The sequence below is a fragment of the Aotus nancymaae genome, unplaced genomic scaffold, assembly GCF_030222135.1.
Source record: "Aotus nancymaae isolate 86718 unplaced genomic scaffold, 86718_ANA_hifiasm-v0.15.2.pri h1tg000012l, whole genome shotgun sequence".
NCBI classification, from domain to species: domain Eukaryota; kingdom Metazoa; phylum Chordata; class Mammalia; order Primates; family Aotidae; genus Aotus; species Aotus nancymaae.
The window spans coordinates 21,358,304-21,384,697 of NW_026988423.1; the positions used below are offsets into that span (position 1 = coordinate 21,358,304).

The following is a 26,394-nucleotide window of genomic DNA, read 5'->3' on the forward strand; positions in this document are numbered from 1 at the left end:
TGACACTACTGTGTGCCAGGCATTGTTCTAAGATTACAATAAACCTATGAGGTAGGTACTATTATGCCTATTTCACAGATGAAGAAACTAAGGCACAAAGAAGTTAACTGGCTTACCAAAAGTCAAACATCTAACAAATGACATAGCTGGGATTCAAATTCAGGAAGTACAGCTCCAGAGCCACACTATTAAAAACCGCATATTGCTCCCTAGATATTACTTAATTTCAGTAAGTTTCATCCATTTGTTCTCCAAAATAAATACGCCAGCTGAAATATTCCATGTAGCCAGGCGCAGTGGTTCATGCTTGTAATCCCAGCATTTTGGGAGGCCAAGGCAGGCAGATCACCTAAGGTCAGGAGTTCGAGACCAGCCTGGCCAACATGGTGAAACCCCATCTCTACTAAAAACACAAAAAATATGTAGTGCATGCCTGTACTCCTGGCTACTCAGGAGGCTGAGGTGGGAGGATTGCTTGAACCTGGGAAGCGGAGGCACCACTGAGCTCCAGCCTAGCGACAGAGTGAGACCCTGTCTCAGAAAAAGAAAAGAAAAGAGAAACAAAAGGAGAAAGAGAAAAGAGAGATAGAAAGAGAAAGAGAAAGAAATATTCCATGAGTTCTGATTCCCCATCAGATCAGTCTCCTATTTTTGCAAACTAAGATGTAAGGTAGAAACTCAGTGTTTTAATCAGCATTATCTCTAATTACTAGTGAGGTAATATACTTATGAGCCACTCTGATTTTCTCTTTAGATTTTCCCTATTCATATTTTTGCATATTTTTATTTCATTGTCTTTTTCTTCATGATTTACAGAAGCTCTTTCTATATTCTATCCCTTATGTATGCAATCCTTGTCAGTTTTAGACACTGCAAATATTTTCTCCTAATCCATACCCATCTTTAGTTTTGACTATGGGATGCTTTGCCAAATAGAAACCTTTAATTACAAAGTAATCAAAGCTATCAACTCTTATGCCTTGTGCTTTGGGATCTTATTTAAGAAATTTATCTTTACCCCAAGGTCACAAAAACATTTGCTATTTGTTTCTACTAGCTGTATCACGTTATCTTTCATTTAGGTCTTTAATCACTTTGGGATTTTTGTTTTATATGGTATGAGGATTCAACTTTATTTTTGTCCATATAATAAGCCAATTTTCTGAGCACTATTATCCATCTCTTCCCTACTAACTTGTGATGTTACCGTTACCATACACTACGTCTCCAAATATCCACGTGTCTATTCCTAAATCTAGTTTAGTACTAATTCCTCTTTTCTCAGAGGAAGGATCTATCACTAAGAAGTTTTTACTCACATTGCTTTCTAGATCAATAAAAAATTCAACCATCACCCCCCAAATCCCCAGGGGTTCATTATTAGCCTGTATTCTTCCCAAAACAGAATACCCAGTAAGGAAAATAATTTTAAAAAAATAAATGTATGTTTATTTAAAAAAGAAAAAGAAAAACCTTAACCAAGAACAAACCCTGGTACACTGAGAAATCAATGCTTCTTCTGAAAGCCAGCAATAGCCGGTGCTGTCACACCCAGAAAGTACAGGTACCTCAGTCCAGGGAGTACAGGTACCTCAGTCCAAACATCAGGTCTCAAATATTCTTCTGTGGTCAAAACTGGCATTCAACAAGTTTCTGGTCTGTGTGGGCTCCAATTATAAGCACAGACAACTGTTACCTCTGGATATCTCACTGCCTATGCCCACTACCACAGCCCTGCCACCCCCACAGCCTCAGGAAAGTTACATATCCTCAACACTCCATTTGTAGGCAAGTTCCTCCACTGCTTTCTTGCTGGCAAGCCTGGCAAAGCGCTTCTGTTCAAATCCATTGGATCTGCAATCAAAAGAGACATACTATTCAGCCAGAACCCTAAATGGACATTTATTTTATAAGAAAGGGAAGAGTTCACAATATAATGAAAAGGGAGAAAAGTAAGGAGTCATATGAAAATAATTAAGGCATATGCAATAGAATCAAAGGTACAAAATATATCATTCATCCTTTTCTTAGTCCTTGTTCAGACCCTTCTCCCAGTCTGACAGCTATTTCAAACATTTGCCACTCTCTAAAAGCCCAGCTGTCTCTCAGCTGATGCCCACATCTTGTATTTTATCCATTCATTACACAAACATTTATTGAATTTTGATATATACTAGGTACTGTGGTAGGCACTGCATGAAAATAAGTATGACACAGCACTTGTCCTGATGAACTCCCAGACTAGTGGAAGAGAGAGACATTTAAACAAATAAAACAACCGCATAAACTCTGGTAGAAATACGCATGGGGTATCATGGAAACAGAATGGGTATCTTAATCAGTTTGGGGGAGGTATGATGAAAAGGTCACATGAGGGTTGGGCAAGAATGATCAAAGTAAAGGCTTTGTGTTAACTACAGTGCTGGGGATGGGGAGGTTCAGAAGAGTCTGGAGGTCATTTCGGAACAGAATGAGTAACAAGAACAAAGGCACAGAAATAAGAAGTAGCCTGATATATGCAAAAAACCAAAGGCAACTGGGAAGGCTGGAGCCATAGTATGACAAAGGAAACAGCTATGAGTCAAAGTTGGAAAGGTAGGCAGAGGCCGATGCATAATGAGCTTTACAGGCCGTGGTGTAAAGCTTAGATTTCATCCAGAAAGGATGGGTTTAAAGCAAGAACTGATGCTGCATTTCAAAGAGATCACTCTGGAGGGGATCTGGGGCAGGAAAATCACTGCAAAGGTCCAGGCAACAGATGATAAAGGCAATGATAAAGGGGGGCAGAAGAGAGAAGACACAGGAGGCAAAATTAGTAAGACTAATTAGTAGGACTAATGGATTAGGTACATAAGGACAAAGAAGGAGGAGGGAAGTTAGAAAGCACAAGAGTAGGAGCAGGCTTACAGTAAGAGAAGCTGATGAGTTCAGCTTTGAACACAATGCATTTGAAATCTCTCAAGTCTATATCAATAGAAAAATCCAACACATAGCTAAATACACCAAACCAAGATGCAAATACTGATTTGGAAATCATGTACATATAGGTCATAGTTGAAAACATGACTAGGTAAGAATCAGCCAGAAGGAGTCCATAGAATAAGAATAGCTAAAGGTTAGGGGCAGAGCCCTGGGAAAGATATAAGAGGTGCACAGAGGAAGAGAAGCTTCCAAAGGTGGCCAAGAATTATCAGAAAAAAGAACCAGGAGTAGGGTGTCATGGAAAACAATACAGGGTGAATATCAAGAAGGTAGTGAGGGACCTCAAATCCCTTCTAATTACCACGCATTCTCTTGGTCTTCTTATCTAAACTTCTTGAAAGAGCTTGTATTCACTATTTGTTTCCTCACTTTTCATTCACTCCTTAATACATTAGAACCTGGCCTTTGTTTCACTATACCACAGAACTAGCCCTTTCAGATCATCAATGATATTCCTTGTAGTCAAATCCAGTGACTCCTCCTTCTTCCTCCCCAAATCAATAAACAGGTCCCACCAGCTCACCCCTAACCACATCCCCACTTCCTATTCTCTTACTAACCATCCTTACTACCACTTCCTGAAGGTCATAGTTCAGATATTCATTACCTTTAGCCTGAGCTACTGAAAAAGCCTTGTATCTGCTCTACTTCCAATCTTGTACCTTTCTAATCCTTCGCATTACTGCTATAATGATTTGTCTATCTAAAATACAGAGCTGTTTTTAATCCTTCCGTGGCTCCCCTTTGCCTCTAGGGTAAAGACCAAGCTCCTCAGAAAGGCTTCCAAGGCCTTCTGTAATCAGGGTCTGCCTACCTCTCTCATTCATCTCTCACTTTATGCTATCTAACAACAGCAAACTGGTTATGGACCCCCATCACCTGGTAACACCATGGTGTCTCATAGTGTTGACTCTGCACTTTTAGGATCCTCTTCCTTTAACATCCTTCCTTTGCTTCTTATCTTGGCTGGTTACCGACATCCCTTAAAACTCAGCTCCCACATTTCATCCATTAGGAAGCACTCCCTGATCACATCCTCGTAAGAGTCAACTTACTCTTCCTTTGTACTCCCAAAACGTATTGAAAATCTTCTATAGTAATACTAACCAAACAGCACTGAAATTGTCTGCCTTCTATTCTAGATTGAAAGTGAGCTCCTGGGCTCAGGGGCTGTCTCTCATTAATTGTGGAATTCCTAGTACCTAGTACCTAGCTGCTTATACTTATAACATGTATGCTAAGACTTTCCCTTAAGGGATGAGCGGAGTGAATAATGGAGGCTTTAAGAAGGGAAGTGGCCAGGCACGGTGGCTCACACCTGTAATGCCAGCACTCTGGGAGGCCGAGGCAGGTGGATCACAAAGTCAGGAATTCAAGACCAGTTTGACCAAAATGGTGAAACTCTGTCTCTACTAAAAATACAAAAAAAATTAGCCAGGCGTGGTGGTGGGCACCTGTAATCCTAGCTACTCAGGAGGCTGAGGCAGAGAATTGCTTGAACTTGGGAGGCGGAGGTTGCAGTGAGCTGAGGTCACCCCACTGTACTCCAGCCTAGGAAACAGAGCGAGACCCACCTAAAAAAAAAGAAAAGAAGGGAAGTTTGGCCAGGCGTGGTGGCTCACACCTGTAATCCCAGCACTTTGGGAGAGCAAGGCGGGTAGATCACCTGAGGTCAGGAGTTTGAGACCAGCTTGGTCAACATGGTGAAACTCTGTGTCTACTAAAAATACAAAAATTAGCTGGGCGTGATGGCACACACCTGTAATCTCAGCTACTCGGGAGGCTGAGGCAGGACAATGGCTTAAACCCAGAAGGTAGAAGTTGCAGTGAGCCAAGATCGTGCCATTGCACTCCAGCTTAGTGATGAGCAAAATTCCATCTCAAAAAAAACAAATGAAGAAGGGAAGCTTATTATAAATGACATCCTCTCCAACCTTAGAAGCATGGATGGTATTCCAAAGCACCAAGGAAACCACTATTTTTTACCTTGGAAATAAGGTCTTAAGAGATTTACGTGAATATGATAATACAAAGAACATATGACTAACAAACACCAAATCCTAAGCAGAATCAGAAAACAAACTGCAGGAGAACTCACAGTGGAAAGAGCTTTGGACCAGAGAATCAGGAACACAGAGTTCTAATTCCAGTCTTCTCAGGGGAGTTGCATGACTCTAGGCAAACTGCTTATTTATTGGGCCTCCGTTTGTCTTTTAATTAATAGGGGCTGGGTAACTATCTTATAGGTTTTTCCAACTGTAACATACTAAATATCTGTTCTGGAAATATTCCCTTGCCGTGGGCCAAAAAGAGACAAAACTAGAAAAGATGATGAAAGATGAACAACAGAAAGACAGCAAGGGTGACAAAGGGAAATAAGAGGAGAAATCTAGGACAAAATAAGAACAAGAAGTGGAAAAAAGCGACTGAGAAAGATGAAGACAAATTAAACACTAGTAAAACACTAGGTCAGGGAGAATTCTAAGTTTTGGGTCCAAAAATTAAAAAACAAAAAAACAAAAACTTGATAGCAGGGAACATCTGTAGGCTTGTGCTATAAAAAGATCTACTTCTGGCTATATGTATGGCAAATTAGTATTCTGAAAAATCCTCCTTCTACCAAAAAGCCTACATACAGTGAATTGCAAATGGAACTAGTAAGCTAGCTTGTAACCACAGCCACCCTAAAGATATCTGCCAATATAAGAAACTAGAGCTATCCTATACATATCTGCCAACATCAGAAAGAAGAGCATTACATTTTTTTTAATTCTAGAGATAGGGTCTCACTATGCTGCCAGCTTGGATTCAAACTCCCGGCTTCAAGTGATCTTCCAGCCTCAGCCTCCAAGTAGCTGGTACTACAGACACGTGCCACCACACCTGGCTGTTGGATTTTTATGGCACCCAGAGGGACAGAAGACAATGCCTTAGGCCCATATAAGGTAGAGAGGTGAAGTCACATTGCAGAGTAACCTGAGCAGACTAACCTATCCTCAATTAGCAATTATAAAACCTAGACAAAATTTTAAAATGCAAGTATTTGAAGGTGTGGAAGAGTGACCAAAAGCAAGCATAAACTGGATGAAGTATATGTGAAAAGAATCTGTGAGTCCTTTTGCTGAAGGGCAACTTCCCTAACAACATAGCTCATGAAGGCAGAAACCCACAGGTTTACTGGCTTGAGGAGTTAGTACAAAGTGGGCAGAACAGCTAGGAAATTAGGGGGGACATTTTGGAAGAGAAGGAACTACAAAAGGGATGAACCTCAAACTCTGCATACAAACTCTACTCAAATCCTTGGCTAACTCTTAAACAACACATGTGCAGAGAAAATGCCATCCAGCCAATAAAAAAAAAAAAATGCCAGCTAGAAACTAAAATAATTGAGCACAGATTTTAGCTGCGGTCCACTGCAGAGGAGACAATTTGGAGTTTAGCCATGTTAACTACCTCCTAGAATAAAAACCAACACACTTACGAGGAATACAATGAACTCAAAGTCTCTACAGTGTATAATTTATGATGTCTAGTAACAATTATAGTAACAATTTTTAAAAGTGACCAGACAGGTAAATAAACAGGAAAATATAATACACTCTGAAGAAAAAGTTGTCAATAGAAACCAATCCTGTGGTGAATCACAATGTTGCAATTAGCAGACAGGACTTCAAAGTACCAATTACAAATCATAAATATTTTCAAGATAAGGAAAATGTCTCATAATGAACTGATGGGAAATCTCAGCAGAGAAATGTAAGCTATTAAATGGAAATTTTGGAGTTGAAAAACAAAATAAACCACCTAAAACACAAAATCCACAATTGATAATAACTGAGAGAAAAATACAAAGACAAAAAAACCAGAATCCAGGCAATCTAAGATCTAAACACTATTAATCACCTTGACCTCACTGACATTTATAAAACACTACCTTAAATAACTACAGAATATATGTTCTCTTCAAGTGCAAGTGAAACATTCAGAAGATAGACAATATACTGGGCCATAAAACACATCTTAACAAATTTCAATTTTATTGCTGTTTTTTGAGACAGGGTCTCACTCTGTCATCCAGGCTGGAGTGCAGTGGTGCAATCACAGCACATTGCAGCCTCAACCTCCCTGGGATCAGTGATCCTCCCACCTCAGCCTCCTGAGTAGCTGGGCTACTCATGTGTCACCATGCCTGACATGTGTCACCAGGCCCGACTAATTTTTGTATTTTTTTTTGTAGAGACAGGGTTTTGCCATGTTGCCCAGGCTGTTCTCAAACTCCTGCACTCAAGCAACCCACTTGCCTCAGGCTCCCAAAGCGTTGGGGTTACCGGAGTAAGCCATTACCCCTGGACAACAAATTTCAAAAGATCAAAATATTACGGAGTATATTATCTGACAAAAATTGAATTAAATTACAAGTAAACAGCAGTAAGATACCTAGAAAAGTCCAAATATTTGGCATTAATGCACTCCTAAATAGCCCATGGAGCAAAGAATAAACCAAAAGGACAGTTAGAAAACATTTTGAACAAAATCCAACATACATTCCTGAAAACAAAACTCTCAGCAAAACGGGAATAGAAGGGAACTTTAACTCAATAAAGGGTATCTACAAAAAAACCTACAGCTTGCCACACATTTAAGGGAAAAAAAACTAAATGTTTTCCTCCTGAGATTAGAAATAAAGTAAAGACGTCTGCTCTCACAACTTCTATTCAACATCTGCACTGAAGTGCTAGCTAATGCAACAGGGCAAGAAAAAGAAACAAAAAGCATCTAGATTGGGATGTAAGAAATAAAACTGTATGCAAAGATGAAATGACCCTCTAGCCCTCTGGGTACAAAATCTGGTGGAATCTACAAAAAAGCTATTGTACAAAGTAAGCTTTATGTGAAAAAAAAACAACTGGCAATATTTGTTGCCAGTGATAATATTAAACTTTCAAGTGTAAATTAGAATTTTGAAAAACTGTAAACTCTTTAACCTCCCATTATTTAAAGACTTTTGTGATGAGACCAGAAGTGATGCTAACAAAAGTGATTTCTGATATTGTATAGTGGAAATATGTCAACATTGGAAGGTCTGAAAAACTCAGCAAACTAATATTTTACAAATAACCAAGGCATGATGTTATAAAATCATGCATGTTTATAAAAGATCCAAAGTATAAAAAATATTAATATAACAGTAATGAAAGTTCTTTGATCTGGTTTCCGGTTGCACGTAACTAACCTTTAAGAAATCAGCACTCGCTGAGTTTTTGTGTAACACTGAGAAATATAATATGCCTTCTCTTTCTAACTACCTATGTGTGAGGCTAAATTTTCTTCCTATGCTTCAACTTAACAACACACCACAACAGACATATGCAGAATCAAGTTACCTACTATTAAGTCAGACATTAATGAGATTTGTAAAAATGTAAATCAATGCCACCCTTCTATTTTTTTCACTTGGAAAATATAATTCTTTTTCATTTAAAAATACAGTAATTATGTTAACATGTAATGAGTTATTTTTTAGAATGAACACTTTTTAAATGTGTGAGTTTTAATTTCTAATATGGTAAATATTAATATATATAATCCACATAAACAAAAGCTTTTTGAGGTCATCAGTAATTTTTAAGAGTGTAGGTTGGGCACGGTGGCTCAAGCCTGTATTCCCAATACTTTGGGAAGCCGAGGCAAGAGATCATACAAGGCCAGTAATTTGAGATCAGCCTGGCCAATGTGGCAAAACCATGTCTCCACTAAAAATACAAAAATTATCTGGGTATGATGACACATGCCTGTAATCCCAACTACTCAGGTGGCTGAAGCATGAGAATCACTTGAACCCAGGAGGTGGAGATCACACCACTGCACTCCAGCCTGGGCAAAAGAGCAAGACTCTGGTTAAAAAAAAAAAAAAAAAAAAAGAGTGGCCAGGCACGGTGGCTCACACCTGTAATCCCAGCACTTTGGGAGGCTGAGGTGGGTGAATCACGAGATCAGGAGTTCAAGACCAGCCTGGCCACATGGTGAAACCCCATCTCTACTAAAAATACAAAAATTAGCCAGGCATGGTGGCAGGTACCTGTAATCCCAGCTACTCAGGAGGCTGAGGCAGAGAATTGCTTGAACCTGGGAGGTAGAGGTTGCAGTGAGCTGAGATCGTGCCACTGTACTCCAGCCTGGGGGACAGAGTGACACTTCGTCTCAAAAAAAAAAAAGAGTATAAAAGGGTCCTGAGATTAAAAAGTTTGAGAATTATTGTGCTAGATACTAAAACAATGTCCTTTAGTAGGCAGGAGGAGATGGGATCTAATACATGAGTACAGGGACTGACTTTGGTTGGAAGCAAATATAGCTCATCCATCTAACAGACAGGAAGTTAGTATGTGAGTACAGATGCTGGTAGGTAGACAGATGAGGTGGTAAGGACTGTGAGACATTAAAAGTGACTCCCTCCTAAGACCATAAAGGGAATAAAGGTTCAAAGGCTACATTTTAAAAGATACATCATATAGAAGGCTCCAGACTACAACTCATCATTCATCCCCTCTAAACCTTAGAAAATAACATTAAAAGTAACCAATGTCCAAAACAAAGGGTATCTTATCTGAACCACCTGAGTTGTTTGTCCAGAGCTTTAAAAAGTATTTTGAAAAGAAAACAGAAGGAAGAGTGTTCTAAGCATGAGAAATAGGATTTGTAGACCTCAGAAATAGAAGCAAGCAAAGTGCATATTTTTCACCTTGTGATTAAAGCAGAGAATGAAATGAAGTGTAGAGCAATTTATAGTGGGAAGGTTACAGTCAGGTAGAAGAGAAAATAAAAAAGTAAAAAATACTCAGGCTTACCTGTCCACTCCGTCCCAGCGATATCCAGGCCAGATATTAAATCTGTTGGGAGGAGGTGCTGGACCACTGTAGCGAGGTCTCACTAACGAGAGGAGTAACAAAAAAGTATTTTGTTAATGACATAATTTAATTCAGAGCTGGATGGCAATGTGGAATATTTTCTTTTTTTTTAGAGAAAGAGTCTTACTCTGTTGCCCAGGGTGGAGTGCAGTGACACAATCTCGGCTCACTGCAACCTCGGCCTCCCTGGTTCAAGTAATTCTCGTGTCTTAGCCTCCCAAGTAGCTGGGATTACAGGCGTGCACCACCACGTCCGTCTAATTTTTTTATTTTTTTATTTTTTTTTGTATTTTTAGTAGAGACAAGGTTTCACCATGTTGGCGAGGCTGGTCTCGAACTCCTGACCTCAGGTGATCCGCCCACCTCAGCCTCCTAAAGTGCTAGGGTTACAAGCATGAGCCACTGCACCTGGCCCTGAAAAATTTTTATATAGAAATACCAACTGACTTGAATGTAAACTCACAACGAATTTCAACTATTTGGAAAATCCTTCCTTGCATATAGTTATGTATCAGCACCCTAATGATTCTCAATCTTCACAGTCACCTCCAACTCTGACGATTCCCAGAAGTCCCACCTTTCTTATTCTTGTTCTCCTTGGCCTTATTCTTCTTGATGAAGTTAGCCATGGGGTCCCCCTCTCTTTCTTGTTCTCTTAGCATCCTATCCAGGTCTTCATCATCAATATAGCGGGCCAGAGGCTTTTGCATCTCTTTCATTGCATCCTCCACATTCTGTTGCTGTTGCCGGCTCTGGGCAAGCCTGGGCAAAAACGAACCAAGAGTGTTTGCTATCCTGTATGACATTTCCATTTCTACATGAGATGGACCATACTGCTAAATTTGGAGAATCTCCTCTTTCTAGTAGCCTAGGCCAAATACTGAACAGGGTAAAATTCCCAGAATACCCACTGGAAGTGTGGAATATATCAACATCCTACAAAGAAGATTTAGCACACCAAATTTCCCATTACTGATAATAGCTCTGAAGGCATAATAAGAAAGTGAGTGGTCAGAAGAGCAGAGAAATGACTTATTCCAGTCACTGCCATTTTGTTTACCCTTTCAGTGGTTCCCTTACCCTTTTCCCCACTGGGCATACAGCTCATCTCTCTCTGAGTCCTTTTCTGCTTTCCTCCTTTGCTCTAAACGTTCGAGTTTCAAATTCCTCTTACGACCAGACTTATCTCGAAATACAGTTTCAGCATACTGAAATTCAGCTGCAAAGGAAAATTATACTCAAATAACAGAATCAAAATCAAAAACAACATTCTAAGAGATCAAATCAACCGCCTGGGATTCTAATGCTAGATAAGAACTTTTGCAGCCAGACCAAAGTAGTCCCTACCAACGTTTAGGTGCATATTGGCACTGGGCCCGAGAAATGGCATTTTTCTTTTCTTTTCTTTTCTTTTTTTTTTTTTTTGAGATGAAGTCTTGCTCTGTTGCCCAGGTTGGAGTGCAATGGCACAATCTCAGCTCACTGCAACCTCCACCTTCCAGGTTCAAGCGATTCTCCTGTCTCAGCCTCCTGATTAGGTGGGATTACAGCCACACACCACCACGTACAGTTAGTTTTTTTGTATTTTTAGTAGAGACAGGGTTTTACCATGTTAGCCAGGCTGGTCTTGAACTGCTGGCCTCAGCTGATCCACCTGCCATGGCCTCCCAAAGTGCTGGGATTACAGGCATGGGCCACCGTGCCCAGCCAAAATGGCATTTTTCAAGAAGGAAAGAAACACTGGGACTCAGTAAGAAGTTATAATGATGCATAAAACCAGAGCTGAAATTTGATAGCAATTAGAAGTTTAAAATATCAGGTACAATAAGCTATGTTTTTTTAAAAAGCAACATGAGCCTAGATTGGTCTCTGCGCTTTCATATTTTTACCTTCAAATGCCATGGTTTCTTGGTCCTGTTTCTTGAGCTCCTGCTGCTCTCGCTGTATGTCAGTTAACACCAACCCAGTTTTAGCCCCAGAATACATGTATGCAGCCTATGCAATGGAAAAGGGAGCATCCAACATTAATGGGATGATGTGGCATTAGGCTCCATGGGTACACAGTTAGATGCATTTGTGTCTGATGACCAGCAATAATTAAACCTAAAACTCTAGCTTTATATTCTCATTAATTATCACAAGATTCAAAAACTATAAAAGAAAACCTAATTTCATAAAAAAATTAATACCATCAAGTTTAAGAGTAAACAGAAACACAAATAAACAATATATTAAAGGGAGGGCTATGCATTTGCATTTCTGACTTTTCAGTATAGAAACTGCATACATGAAGATTCTCTCAGGTCATCTGATCAGAAGCCAGTATAAAGCACTAAGTCTTCCATTAGAGACCCACACTGACAAAATATTCCATTTAAAATACAAACTCAAGCAAACCTAAGATCCTTAAATCGTGGATATATTTCAGGGTAATAACAGAAGATCTAACCAAATGAAAACTTTTTGCTAATTTCTACTTAGTATCAAGATAGCAAACCAGCCCACAAATGAAGCACACAGTATATCCTGATATCCTTAAGCAACTAAATTGGACTAATATTAAGCTGTCCATGAACTAAATTGATACATAAAATGTCAAGGGGTCCAGCTGAAACAGAGACCTCTTTTTTCCAGAAAAGAGAAGACTCTCACTCCCTAGGTAAAGAAAATGCTGGTCTACCCTGCCAGGACCAGTCTTCTTAGACCTTTCTTCAACAGACAAGATTTACCTGGTAAGTCTGCATTAGGAAGAAATATGCACACCACAGTCTTCATCATTCTGTTTCTTAACCACTCACAAATCAGATTCCTTTACTACTATTAATGTTCTTTACAATAGAATTACTCAAGGTTCATATGGAGTTTTGGGTTTTTTGGCTAATTCATCAAGATTTATCATGAACTCAGAACAAAACATTAACTTCCCAGACAACATGATTTCTAAAAGTAGTTTCATATTTTAAGTGTCTCTTCTTAAGCTCTGGATACAGAGACCTATAGGTCAATTTATACTAGTAAATCACCAACACTAGATGCTTACACTAGATGCAGACACTATGCTAAGAGATTTACTTACACTGGCTTAATTATCACAACCTTACACAGTAGGTACTACTATTAACCACAATTTACAGATAAAGAAACTGAGGTTTAGCGATATTAAGCATCTTGCCCAAATCTCACAGACAGTAAGTGGCAGAAGGAGAATTTCAATATGTGATTTGTTTGACACAATGCTTGTGCCCCAAACTCCACTCTGCAAATTACAGTCCTCAGTTTATTCCTAAGAATATAGAAGTTTTTCTGGACCTGCTAATATGAGATTTGTAGAAATAAGAGGCTATAAAAGCAGAAGTGATTTGGGAAATGTAGTATCTATAAATCCACCTGGGCTGGGTCATAGCCAGTTTGCCTTCAGAAAGAAAGAGATCCAAAGGTCCTTTTAAATAAGATTTACTACACTTCTAAAAGCTACATCCTTCTCCTTTGGCTTGATTCTCTGGGACACATATAAAGCTGGGAGAGAAGAGTCATGTGAAAAGAAGGACATAGCTCCTGAAAATCCTGACCTTCTTTCCAGGTGGCTGACTCCTTCGAGGTGGGGACAGGTCAGAATCAGAAGATTTGGTCCTCTGTCTCCTCCTTGGTGGAGAGAGGTCAGAATCAGAGCTCCGGTGCCTAGGTCTATTCCGTGGAGGTGACAGATCTGAATCAGAATCCTGGTGCCCTGTACTTTGTTTATGCCGTGGAGAAGAACAGTCTGAATCAGTTGCTTTCTGGTAGTCACCTGGATAGAAGAAAAGAATCTGTGTAACTCTGATGTCCCCTAGGTGAAGAACTTACATGAAATCTCCTATGGCTGGGAGAATAACCTCCAAATGAAAGAATTCTTTTTTTTTTTTTTTTGAGACAGTCTCAGACTGGAGTGCAGTAGCACAATCTCAGCTCATTGGAACCTCTTCCTCCTGGGTTCGAGTGATTCTTGTGTCTCAGCCTCCCAAGTAGCTGGAACTACAGGCATGCACCACCACACCCGGCTAATTTTTGTGTTTTTAGTAGAGAAAGGGTTTTGCCACGTTGGCCAGGCTGGTCTTGAACTCCTGACTTCAGGTAATCTGCCCGTCTTGGCCTCCCAAAGTTCTGGGGTCACAGGCTTGAGCCACCATGTCTGGCCAAAGAATTCTTTAATCCCCTTAGAAGAATCTAAAAAAAATAACTTACCAAGCTAATGTACAATATTTACTTAGTTTTCCTATGAAGAATTCTCATTAACCTAAACATAAGTATGAATGACATAGGAGAAAAGCAAAGTCAGAAACAACTTTTAAGACCAACAGGTAGAAGATGGCATTCTGTTACCAAGTGACCAGTGACTGTAACTGGTGTGTGAGATCTCCACACACTCCTCTATGTCAGTTACCCCACCCATGGACAGACAAAACAATTTGTAGTCGGTGCTCCATAGTGTGGCAAAAGTCAGAAATACCTAGAATACATTCTGATATCCTCAGACTAAAGGATAACAAAGTACTTTAATTTTAAAATTAAAATAGTTCCTAGAAACAAAAATGGGAGTAAAAAATTTCATTGCACAGGCCTAAGTTCTAGTGACTGCATAAGCATCACAAATCAAATCCCAAAGAGCAATCTGCAATATCTATCGACAGTCTTTAAAATGCCCACATCTTCTGACCCAGCACATCAACTTCTCAGCTTTCTAGGAAACCTATATAGAAGTGGTTGAATTTCCAGGAAATCTATCTAGAAATAGATAAGGAAATAATCAAAAATAGGGACAACACTTTATGTACAAGATGTTTGTTATAGAATTGCAGAAACAAAAACTTAGAAATAACCAAAAACACTCATTATCAGAAAAATGGTTAAGTAATTTTATGTAATGGAACAGTATTAAAATTGCATTAACATAAAGATGTTTTTATGGCCTGAGGAAGACTATGTTAAGAAAGGATAGCAGACAAGATTACAAATGCAATACAAATATTCTGCATAGCCAGAGCTCAACTATACCAAAAATGCAAATCAAAAACCAGAAAAGATTAATACGACCCTGGCTGCAACACTAACAACTGCCTCTGAATGACAGAATTTTGTGTCACTTTTTTCTTTATACACTTCTGTACATTCTAAAGCTTCTGCAACAAAAAAAAACTGTACTTTTATATGGGGTGGGGCAAGTAAATAAAAAGATATATGAAAACCTTCCTCCCTGTGGCCATAATTTTTTAACTCTCCCAACCCCAGCCTCTCACTTTTCAAAACTTTCCCAAAGAAACTTCATTCTTATACCTTATAAAGCAAGTAAAGGGCCAAAAGAAAGCTCCCAGGGATACATACATCCCTCTCGTGGACAGTCATATGCTCACCTTTGGAATCAAGCTGCTGCTTATCTCCAAAGTGGGATTTTGCTTGCTTTTTTCGTGGAGGAGAGAGGTCAGAGTCATACTCATATTTGCTGTTCTTTGGGAGTGACGAATGAGAGGCTCCTGACTCCTTCCAATGTGAAGAAGTCTTGCTAGAGGCTCTTTCTGGGGCTTTACTACTTTTGGTTCTGGGCAGGGAATGAGTAACATTAGGAGCCAAATCAGGGCAGTCATGACGAGCCCTTCTGAATTGCTGTGTGTCTGAAGAGCCAAGAGTCCTCCTAGGTTGAGATGTGTCAGGGGAGTTGTTATGGGCCCTTCTTGGGGGAGAGGTATCTGAGGAATCATGACGGGCTCGCCTAGGAGGAGAGGGATCTGGTGAATCATGACGGGCTCGCCTAGGAGGAGAGGGATCTGGTGAATCATGACGGGCTCGCCTAGGAGGAGAGGGATCTGGTGAATCATGACGGACTCTCCTAGGAGATGCACCTGAAGAATTATGCTGAGGCTTCCTGAGGGGAGAAGGATCGGGAGAATCATGACGGGCCCTCCTTGGGGGTGAAGTGTCTGAGGTGTCATGACGGATCCTCCTGGGAGATGTGTCTGAGTCATGACAAGCCCCTCTGAGGAGAGAAGGATCTGGGGAGTCATGACAGGCCCTCCTAGGAGATGAATCCGGGGTATCATGATGGACTCTCCTAGGAGATGAATCTGGGGTATCATGATGAAAATGTCCATGTGAGGGTAGGTCTTCATTGTGGCCTAAACACAAATAACAAATAGTCAGATTCCCACAAATGCTCTCTGTCCCTCTGTCCCCACTTCACACCCAGTTTCAAAAGATGCTCCAGCAGCACATACCTCAGAACTGCTCAGAAAGCCCAAAAGGCCTGCAGTTTCCTTGCTTAGGGGCAGCAAACCAGCACTCATTAATATCTTAAGAATAAACCCTCTTATTTGCCTACCAAGTCATAAATTTGCAAAGTATTTTCAGTATATTTTTCATATTATACCCTATAAGATAAGCAGGGCAGGTACCCTTGTATTACAGCATGATGTTTTCAGCTGAGGAGCTGAGCAATTTCTGACCTAAGGTCACAGCTACTAACATGAAGACACAGGCTAGAATCCAAGTCTTCTAACTCCCAGTCCAATGTTCTTTCTAAAACCTCATTTGTGCAGAGTTACCAGACAGTGGCTCCTACTGATACTTAGTCTAGATACTTTATAGTTAGTTCATACTTACCCTTCTTTCAAAAGGTAAATTGACTAACCAGTGAACATCAAAATAAAATGTTGTTAACTATTTAATCCATTTCACTGTGCTCTTTGTTAGAGAGGGGAAAAATCACCACCGAAAAAAAAAAAAAGGAACAAGCATTTACCAATCACCTACTGTGTGCCAATGTTTTATAGAGATTACCTGATTCAATTCTCATAACAAGCCTGGGACGTAAATATTGTCATTTCCATTTTATACATGAGGAAGCTGATACTCAGAAAAATTAACTTGCCAAAGTCATACTGCTAATAAGTGGTGGAGATATATTTAAATCCAACTCTATTTGACTCCAGAGTCCATGTGCAATCTTTAAAATATGTGAATCTTTAAAGTGAAAATACATAGTTTGAGACTTTCCGTTTTCAGAGGCACTGCAGAATGAAATATCTATAGCAACTGAAACGGTTTCAAATTCCAGTTCTTCCTCCACCTCTATTTCTTGTCATTGAGCCCCACAGCCCAAATACAAATAACAGCTAGGTAGGACCTGATGAATACTTGTTAAATAGATGAATTAAACCAAGTCAACTCCTTTAGCTTGGGGAACAGGCCTATCTGATTCGAATTCACTCCACAGAGAAAAGTATGATATCTGTGGGGGGCCTAACAGCAAATCTAAAGGAAGTAAGTGTCAGAGATTGGCGAGCATATTTCCAGTAACAAATTGAGATAGGGAAGTGAGAGTAAGGCAGAAGAAAAGGAGGGGGAGGGAAGAGAGAAAGAGAGAGAGAGAGAAAGAGAGAGAGAGAGAGAGTGTGTGTGTGTGTGTGTGTGTGTGACTTTCTACACATGCAGATACAGAAGAAAAAGCACTCTGTGTGTGTGTGCATGTGTGTGTGTCTTTCTAAACATTCAGATACAGAAGAAAAAGCACTGTGTGTGTCTGTGTGTGTGTGTGTCTTCTTAGACAAACAGATACAGGGGACCAAAAGATTTTCTTTGGAAAAGTATTCTGATTAGGCTACAAAAATCAAATCCCTGCTAGCAATTCAACAATTCTACAAATATTTACTAGGTAGCTCCTTGTGCTAGAGAGGGAAATATCATGGCAAATAAGACTAGACTATGCTCAAACAGATGTGATAAACAAATGGTTTTTATCCAATTCTCAAGGACTCACATTTTTTTAAAGACAGTTAAATTATAAATATTAGCTTAAGAAGAGTCTAGAGTGGGCTAGTGGAGGGTAATACACTGTAAAATACCAATATTTAAGGAAAGAAGAGAGAAATTTACTAACACAAATAAACAGAACAAAAAACATTGGTCCTTGACCCCCCAGAAATGAGCTGCTTCATTGTGGAAGAGGACAGAGGTGGCTAATGTCTCCAAATTCTGTTCCTGTTTCTTGTAAACTCCCCCGAAGTCTTGCCTATATCAAGTGCTCTCCTATTCTGGGTCAAAGAGGAATGGGTACTCAAAGGCCTCCAAATTAGTCACTGACCTCAGTAACCCTAATGCCAAAATATAAGAGAAAGGAATATTTGGTCTCTAAGTTCCCATGTCTTACTACCTCTGAAGAAGTCCAGATTCCTTTTTCCTGCTATATTTTTCAGGATCAATGACAAGCTAAAATAAATTATGCATTCTTCTAAAAGAAAAGTATAGGAAAAGAAAAAAGACCTCCCCTACTAATGGAAATTTAGATGTGTCTTTTGTTGGAACTCACCTCCCAGAAGCTTCCATTTGGCACTGGAACGAAAGGCCTCCATCTGCTTCACCTCTTCCGGTCGCTCATCCACAAACTCTGCCACCTGCAGGAGTAAAGATTTCCTATACTGAGGAAATCCACAGGATCCAACCAAGAAGCATTGTCTCAAGAACCTGAAGTTACAACTATTCCGATTCCTAACATAAGGGCACACACATATCCAAAACGGTCATGAAGAAATAAGTAGGAGTCTTCAGTTATGTTTGCTCCATAAACATCTGATTGTCACTGTATTGGCTTAATTGTAGATCCTTCTCTAACTAATCAATTTCCCTGCAAAGGTTAATTTCTTTCATTACAAACCTTTTTATTAACCTGCTAGGTACACAACAGCCACTTGTAAGCTAACAACAAAATTCCTTTTACATTTTTACTTTTACATTAAGAGTGAAAACATAGGTGGCCCCCCTCATCATGCCTAGCACTAATCAAGGACTTTGGGTTTCTAAAAAACCTTTCTTGTTGTGGGTAGTCACAATGGTAGGTTTTCTTGAATACAACCAAAAAGAGCCATTGAGATGTACACAGAATCATTAATCTTTAAGAGCTAAAACTACATGTCATATCTTCCAAACTTCTGAACAAATCAGAATCTTCCCTATGGTATTCCTAATAAATGATCACTCATCCAATCCCTTCCTTACAAAGAACTCATTATCTTACAACGCAGTCCACTGCATTTTTAAAAAATGTTAGAAAGTTCTTAGTTTTATTGGGCCCACATCTACCTTCCTTTTTTTTTTTCTTATTTTTTATTTTTGAGACAGAGTCTCACTCTATCACCAGGCTGGAGTGCAGTGGTCCAATCTGGGCTCACTGCAGCCTCCACCACCAGGGTTCATGCGATTTCCCTGCCTCAGCCTCCCGAGTAGCTGGGACCATCACGCCCGGCTAATTTTTTGCATTTTAGTAGACAAGGGGTTTCACCATGTTGGTCAGGATGGTCTCTATCTCCTGACCTTGTGATCCGCCCACCTCAGCCTCCCAAAGTGCTGGGATTACAGGCACCCAGCCCCATATCTACCTTCTTATAACTTCTTTGAATTGATTCTAGTTCTGACCTCTGATGCAACTGATCCCCTTTCCACATGACAAACTTTCAGTGTTTGCTGGCACAATAAATCCTAGTTACAGAGTAGCAACTATGCGCAAGGCACTGTGGTTTGTGTTTTACTCATATAATCTCATATATTTCTCACAATAGCCCTGCAAAGAAAGGCTCTACACTACTGAATAGCAAACTGACTCAGAGAAGTAACTTTCTCAACGTCACAAGCTAGCAAGTGGCAGAACTGGAATTTAAATCCAGATCATAGCCGGGCATGGTGGCTCACGCCTGTAATCCCAGTACTTTGGGAGGCCAAGGCGGGTGGATCACCTGAGGTCAGGAGTTCAAGACCAGCCTGACCAACATGGATAAACCCTGTCTCTACTAAAAAAAAAAAACGCAAAAACTTAGCTGGGCATGGTGGCACATGTCTGTAATCCCAGCTACTCAGGAGGCTGAGACAGGCTACTCAGGCTGAGAATTGCCTGAACCCGGGAGGCGGAGGTTATAGTGAGCCAAAAGCCTGGGCAACAAAAGCAAAACCCCGTCTCAAAAAAAAAAAATCCAGATCATAATTGCCCTCTACTTCTTCCAAAATCCTACCATCATTCTTCATATAACCCAGTTTTGAGATCTCTCACTGAGCATTAAAAGCACAGGTTTCAGGCAAGATGAATGGAGATCTAAACCCCAGTTCTGCCACTTAGCATTTGTGTAACTTTTGGTAAACTATTCTAAGCCTCAATTTTCTCATTTGTAAAAGTGGGATTCAAAGGATTGCTGTAAGGATTGAATGATATAGTTCATGTACACTTAGCCATGCTTGGTACATGATAAATGCTCAATAAATTACACCTATTAGTTATTCCTGTGCTGCCACTGCTATTATAATCATCACAATCATTAATGGTGGTGGTGGTGATCTTGCAGTAACAAAAATGAATTCAATAATCAACATTTGTTTTAACCAATGCAGAGAGAACTGGCACTAAAGCCTCCTTTGTTTAGGTTTTTGGGCCATCATAAAAGCAAGACAATATTATTAAAGAAAATAGCCAGGTGTGGTGGCTCATGCCTGTAATCCTAGCACTTTAGGAGGCCTAGGTCGGAGGATCACTTGAGCCCAGGTATTCAAGACCAGCCTGGGCAACACAGAGAGACCTCATCTCTAAAAAATAAATAAATAAACAAAATTAGCCAGGTGTGGAGGTGCGCACCTGTGGTGCCAGCTACTTGTGGGGCTAAGGTAGGAGGATTGCTTGGACCTGGGAAATAGAGGCTACAATGAGCCATGATCACACCACTGTACTTCAGCCTGGGCACCAGAGCAAGACCGTGTCTCAAAAATAATAATAATAATAATTTGACAAAGTAGGCAAACTGGCATTCTCATTACCTCTAGTGGGAGTGTAAATTGGTAGCACCTTTTGGAAAGCAATATGGGACTATAACTAAAAAGAACCATAACTTTTGATCCATTCATTTCATTTTATGGGAATAAAGAAATAAACTGATTCCTACAATGATTTATGTACGATGACTTATGATATTTTAAAAGTTGAAACAATCCATGTATCCAGTAATAGGACAGATTAAATAAATATATATATTGAACTACTATGTAACCATTAAAAATCATACACTCAAAGAATATTTTAAGGTCTTACGAAAATATCCGCAACCTATTATTTAGCAGAAGAGCAGATTCCAAAACCATATGCACAGTATGATCCCAATTATGTTCAAAAAAATAAAACACAAGCATGTATAATCACTAAAGAGAAAAACCTGAAGAGATATGCATCCAAATGTTAGCAATCATCTTTGGATGGTCATAATATAAATGGTTATTCTTTTAAAAACTTTAAACTTTAATTCCCAAATATTCTGTAATAAATATGCATTGCTTTTATAAAATTAAAAAACAACAACAAACACTGTTGATATTAATTTGTTCTGACCAAAACTAAATTGACTCCCTAAGATCACTATTTCCCTTCTAATTACTAGCAAGCCCTCTTTTACACAATCTATTTTAGAATTCTGCTGGGAATTAATGTTAAATACTCATCTGGAATCCATCTTTACTATCTTTAGTGCAATTCAGCCTATCAACAGCTCTCCTTTCCACTTTGTTTCTAAGAAATTTTCGGCAATGGTTTCAGGAACCACTGGGAGGTCAATTGCCTATGATTTTGTGCACCTGGCTCTTACTTATCCTTCAAAACTCAATTAAGATATTTACATCTTTCAGGATATCTCAACAGAACACAAAGTGTGCTACCTCCCCTGGGCTCTAATGGTACTTGGTACATATGTGAAATATATCCCTAATATTTACCATATTGTTGAAATGTATTTGAAATTCAGTTTTTCATTCTATGGTATAAACTCTAAAGCACAGATATATTCTATTAATCTACGAATCTCTAGTTCCTATGCAAGAATACACAACTTGAAAGCTTAGTTAAATCAATGAAAAAAAGGAGGAAATTAAAAGTTCCCTATAATTGAACCTCAACACTCTTTTTAAGGAAGATTCCAACAACAGCTAATTCTCATCATTAGAACCACAGCTACTTCTCATTATGACTCTATCACTAATGTTGAGGAGTTCTCACTCTCTCTGTGATCCATCTCATTTCTAGGCTGATGGGCCCTTCATAAAGAGAGAAGTTGGTGTACAGGCATCATCAGAGAAAATTATTTAAAACAGCTCTTTGGAAACTGTCACCTCTTTTCTGTTCTCAACTATCCCCCCTACAAATCTGCCCTGAGCTGGGAAAAGAAATTGAGAAGCTTGGCCAGGCACAGTGGCTCACGACTGTAATCTCAGCACTTTGGGAGGCCAAGGCAGGTGGATCATTTGAGGTCAGGAGTTCAAGACCAGCCTGGACAACATGGTGAAACCCCATCCCTACAAATATACAAAAAAAAATAATCAGGCATGATGGCAGGTGCCTGTAATCCCAGCTACTGGGGAAGCTGAGGCAGGAGAATTGCTTGAACCCAGGAGGCAGAGATTGCAGTGAGCCAAGATCATGCCATTGCACTCGAGCCTGGGCAACAAAGCGAGACTCCATCTCAAAAAAAAAAAAAAATGAGAACCTTGCTTCATTTCAAAATCTTGACAGCCCCAAAGACACATACCACAGGCAAATCTCCATCATCTTCGTCTTCCTCCTTTTCTGGTTTAGTTGTGGAGATAGCTGTCCAGCTCACATCATCATCCACAATCCGCATTCTAAATAAGAAGAAGAAGATGATCAAAGTCATTCTAGGATACCAGCCTAAAAACACTCGCCTACTGGTTTTTAAATAAAGTTCAAAATCCTACAGGATCCTGCATGGTCCAGTCTTTGGGTCAATTTCATCTCGTACCGCTACTTCCTTGGTTGAACACCTCCCTGGTCATCCTTTGGTGCCTAGAAAGGAGCCAAGTTCCTACCACATCAGTTTTCACATATGCAGTTCCTTCCCTCTTCTTGACCTACTTTTTCCAATCTTTCTTTTTTGGGACAGGGTATCACACTGTTGCCCAGGCTGCAGCACAGGGGCATGATCACAGCTCACTGCAGCCTTGACTTTCCGGGCTCAAGTTATTCTCCCCATTCAGTCTTCCAAGTAGCTGGGACTACAGGCACATGCCACCATGCCTGACTACTTTTTTGTATTTTTTGTAGGAACAGGGTTTCACCATGTTGCCCAGACTGGTCTCAAACTCCCAGATGCAAGCAATCTACCCGCCTTGGCCTCCCAAAGTGGTAGGAAACTCTTTCTCATTCCAGGAAACTCTTTCTCATAATTCAGTTCCTAAAACAAATTTAACTTCCTTTGGCAAACCTTTCTCGACTGCTTCCCCCTAACCTCACCATCCCACACTAACTCAAGACTAAGAACCCTCGTTAAAAACTCTTGGAATACTTTCATTGTGTTTATCTTAAAGGAAATATATCAATGACTTGTGTTATTACTTAATGCCTGTATTCCCATTTAACTATAAGCCTACAAGAACAGGGACTATGTCTTATTTGTTCAGAGGCATCCTCAACACCCTACAGTAACTGGAATAGGAAGTATGCAATAAATGTTTGGTACATGGATAAACTATAGTTGAGCCCAAATAATAACAACGACTGCCATGAAGTGAAGTTATTCAAAAAGCCAAGGTCACTGAATGCAATCCTTCTAATCACAACCACCACCACTTAATAAAAGCATTATTATTCAGTATTATTCTCATTTTAAAGATAAGGAAACTGCAGTTCAGTGACATGAAACACCTTGCTCATGGCCGGGCGTGGTGGCTCACGCCTGTAATCCCAGCACTTTGGGAGGCCGAGGCGGGTGGATCACGAGGTCAAGAGAGCGAGACCATCCTGGTCAACATGGTGAAACCCCGTCTTTACTAAAAATACAAAAAATTAGCTGGGCATGGTGGTGCGTGACTGTAATCCCAGCTACTCAGGAAGTTGAGGCAGAATTGTCTGAACCCAGGAGGCGGAGGTTGCGGTGAGCCGAGATCGCGCCATTGCACTCCAGCCTGTAACAAGAGCGAAACTCCGTCTCAAAAAAAAAAAAAAAGAAAAAGAAACACCTTGCCCAAGGGCCCATAGCCTATAAAGTGACACAGCTAGGATTTGAACTCTGATCAGTGCTGCTCCAAGGCTCAAGCTACTTTCATCACATGGCACTGCCCCCAAAGGATCCACACGAGTGAGCGAAGCAGAAAGACAGAATAATAAGGCAAGCACCAAACCAGAAAAGAAAATGGACTAGTTCTTTGGAACAACGTGACTTCGCTGGGTATCTTAGTGCCTTAGGGTTGCTTAACAAAGTACCACGAATTGGGTGGCCTAAAACAACAGAAACTCTCTCACAGTTCTGGAAGCTAGCAGTCTGAAATCCAGGGGTCTGCAAGGCCATCCTCCCTGGAAAGTCTCTAGGGGAGAATCTCTCCTCTTCCAGCTTCTGGTAGCCCCAGGTATATCTTGGCTTTTGGCAGCATAAATCCAATTCAATCTCAGCTTTCATCTAGACATGGTCGTTTTTTCTTTGTTGCTGTGTCTGTGTCCATACTTCCCTCTTCTTAAAAGGAAAATAGTCATCTTGGATTTGGCACCCACCTTAATCAAGTATGACCTCATCTTAACTGATGACATCTCCAAAGGCCCTATTTTTAAATGTCACATTCTGTGGTTCTGGGTGGAAACGATTTGGTAGGTCCCACTACACGGGGCCACAATGTTTTCCCATTTGAAAATAATACCCATTTCATGGTAGTGTTGTGAGGCTTAAATAAACTCATATGTGTTTAAATTTCTTATAATGTTGCCTGGCAAGGAAAGTATAATGATAAGAACTACACAAATGTCAGCTGCTCTTGTTAGTAGGACTATTACTAAGAGTAACAAGAGGACTATTACTAAGAGTAACAGAGAAGGTCTCTGATTCAGAACCAAGTCCTTGGGATTTGGGAACCCCCACAGGCAGATACTGGGCCCTAAAGATCCAAGCAGAGGCTTTGAATCCGCTCCATTATTCTCGGGGCACAATACTCATTCTCTATAGGAGAAAGAGAACGGAAGTCTACCAAGGCGGGAAAAGAGTAATCAAAGTTACAGCCCGGCTTTAATGCATTGACGCTAATGCTCAGAGGCTCGAGATGTAAGCGGGGCGGCAGAGGGCAAGGGGGCGGCCTCAAGCGGTGCGAGTGGAGCCCTGGGTATGAGCAGGGGTCGGCGCAGCAGCTAAGAGACCCGCCAGGAGAGAAGATCGCCGGGCGGCCGAGGGTGGAGTTACGAAGGGTGAGGGGTGGCGAGTCGTCGCAGGCCCCGCCCCGGCCGGTACCAACTCACCCTTTGCCGCCGGCCCCACCAGGCTTCGGCCGCTTTTTGCGGCGCTTGCGGCCAGACTCAGGCCCCCGGTCGACGCCGGCATCTGCCCCGGACAAATAACGCTTCAGATACTCGGCCTTGGAAAGCGGCGGAGCTGCCGCCATGGCAGCGGCGGGGGCGGAGAGATGGCTCGGCGCTGGGGACAAAATGCCTCAACGCGTAGCGCGCGCCAGCCACCAGAAGAAGCGGGGCCAGGGCCGGAAGTGGCGGATGTGCTGAGAATGACGCGGCTGGCAGGTGCAGCCGCCGGGGGCGCGCTCGCAGACTAGTCAGGGACGTGCACACCTTCGGCCGCCCTGGGACGACGCCACCAGGTTTCTTCTCTTCATCCACCCACCCACCTACCCATCCATCCAACCGCCACAGGCGCTGTTCTGGCCATGAGGCCACAACCTGTCCCTGCAAGACCCCGCCCCCAGCGTCTGCCTAAGTTCCAGAGCAAGGGCAACGGGCTGCAGCGTAGCGGAATTTGAATACTGGTTCCATAGCCAGCTAGCTGTGCGACCTCGGGCAAGTTATCACAAAACGGGGAGAATCCCGGCACCTAACTCGGAATGGTCACAGGCTGAGATGACACTACTGTGTGAAGTGCGCAGAGCGTTTGGGCACATGGTCATCGGAACTATGTTCGTTATTATTTTTGTTTTGTCTTTTTTTTTTTTTCTTTTTGTGGAGAATGGGGTCTCGCTATGTTGCCCAGGCAGGTCTCATTATTTTTATACGTATCTTTAAGTGGGAAGAATCTGCCCTACTAGGCTTCCAGATACCTACCGTTCGAGAAAGGAAGCCAGGAAGTGCAAACCAACACAATTACTATGAAAAACGTGGTTTCTAAGACCTGTGTAAACTCTTCTAGTGTTGTATTACAAGTTCCCCACCGACCACCTCAGTTATCTCTTGAAAAATATATTTCCTTCAAGAGAGAACGGGGGGCGCGGGGGGGAACACTAGAAAATGTATAGCATTGATAAAATATTGCCAACGAAAAGGACCTGGATGTATTTTCAGCACAGCAAAAGAAAGAAACCAGAGAGAATGAATACTAACACTCAAGTTTTGGGAGGAAAGAAAAGACTTTCTTCTTTGCAGGGGATTAAGAGCAACTTAAATTATTTAACCCTCACAATTCTCAAATTGTTTCATTATCATATTTTACAAATAAGAACTGAAGGCTGGCAAGATTAA

General features: G+C 40.8%; 1 protein-coding gene across 1 annotated transcript; it reads right to left on the reverse strand.

Annotated features, from left to right (window-relative positions):
* Nucleotides 1-1,426: 1,426 nt before the first annotated feature.
* BUD13 (BUD13 homolog) lies at nucleotides 1,427-25,313 on the reverse strand. Its single transcript, XM_021671158.2, has 10 exons — nucleotides 25,171-25,313; nucleotides 22,463-22,556; nucleotides 18,223-18,307; nucleotides 15,275-16,033; nucleotides 13,457-13,674; nucleotides 11,777-11,882; nucleotides 10,968-11,106; nucleotides 10,465-10,649; nucleotides 9,828-9,909; nucleotides 1,427-1,854 (listed from the first exon to the last, which is right to left on the reverse strand). Exons 1-10 carry the CDS (start codon nucleotides 25,311-25,313, stop codon nucleotides 1,761-1,763), a joined length of 1,905 nt encoding a protein of 634 aa, XP_021526833.1. The 3' UTR covers nucleotides 1,427-1,760.
* Between the last annotated feature and the right edge of the window lie 1,081 nt (nucleotides 25,314-26,394).

Bases quoted from the DNA above. Each gene is read 5' to 3' on its own strand.
- BUD13 (XM_021671158.2), bottom strand. From the start codon at position 25,313: ATGGCGGCAGCTCCGCCGCTTTCCAAGGCCGAGTATCTGAAGCGTTAT. The intron at 11,883-13,456 runs GTCAGGATTTTC...TCCATTGCATAG, and splicing joins GTCAGCCACCTGGAAAGAAG to GCTGCATACATGTATTCTGG. The intron at 1,855-9,827 runs GTAAGCCTGAGT...TTTTGATTGCAG, and splicing joins CGCTGGGACGGAGTGGACAG to ATCCAATGGATTTGAACAGA.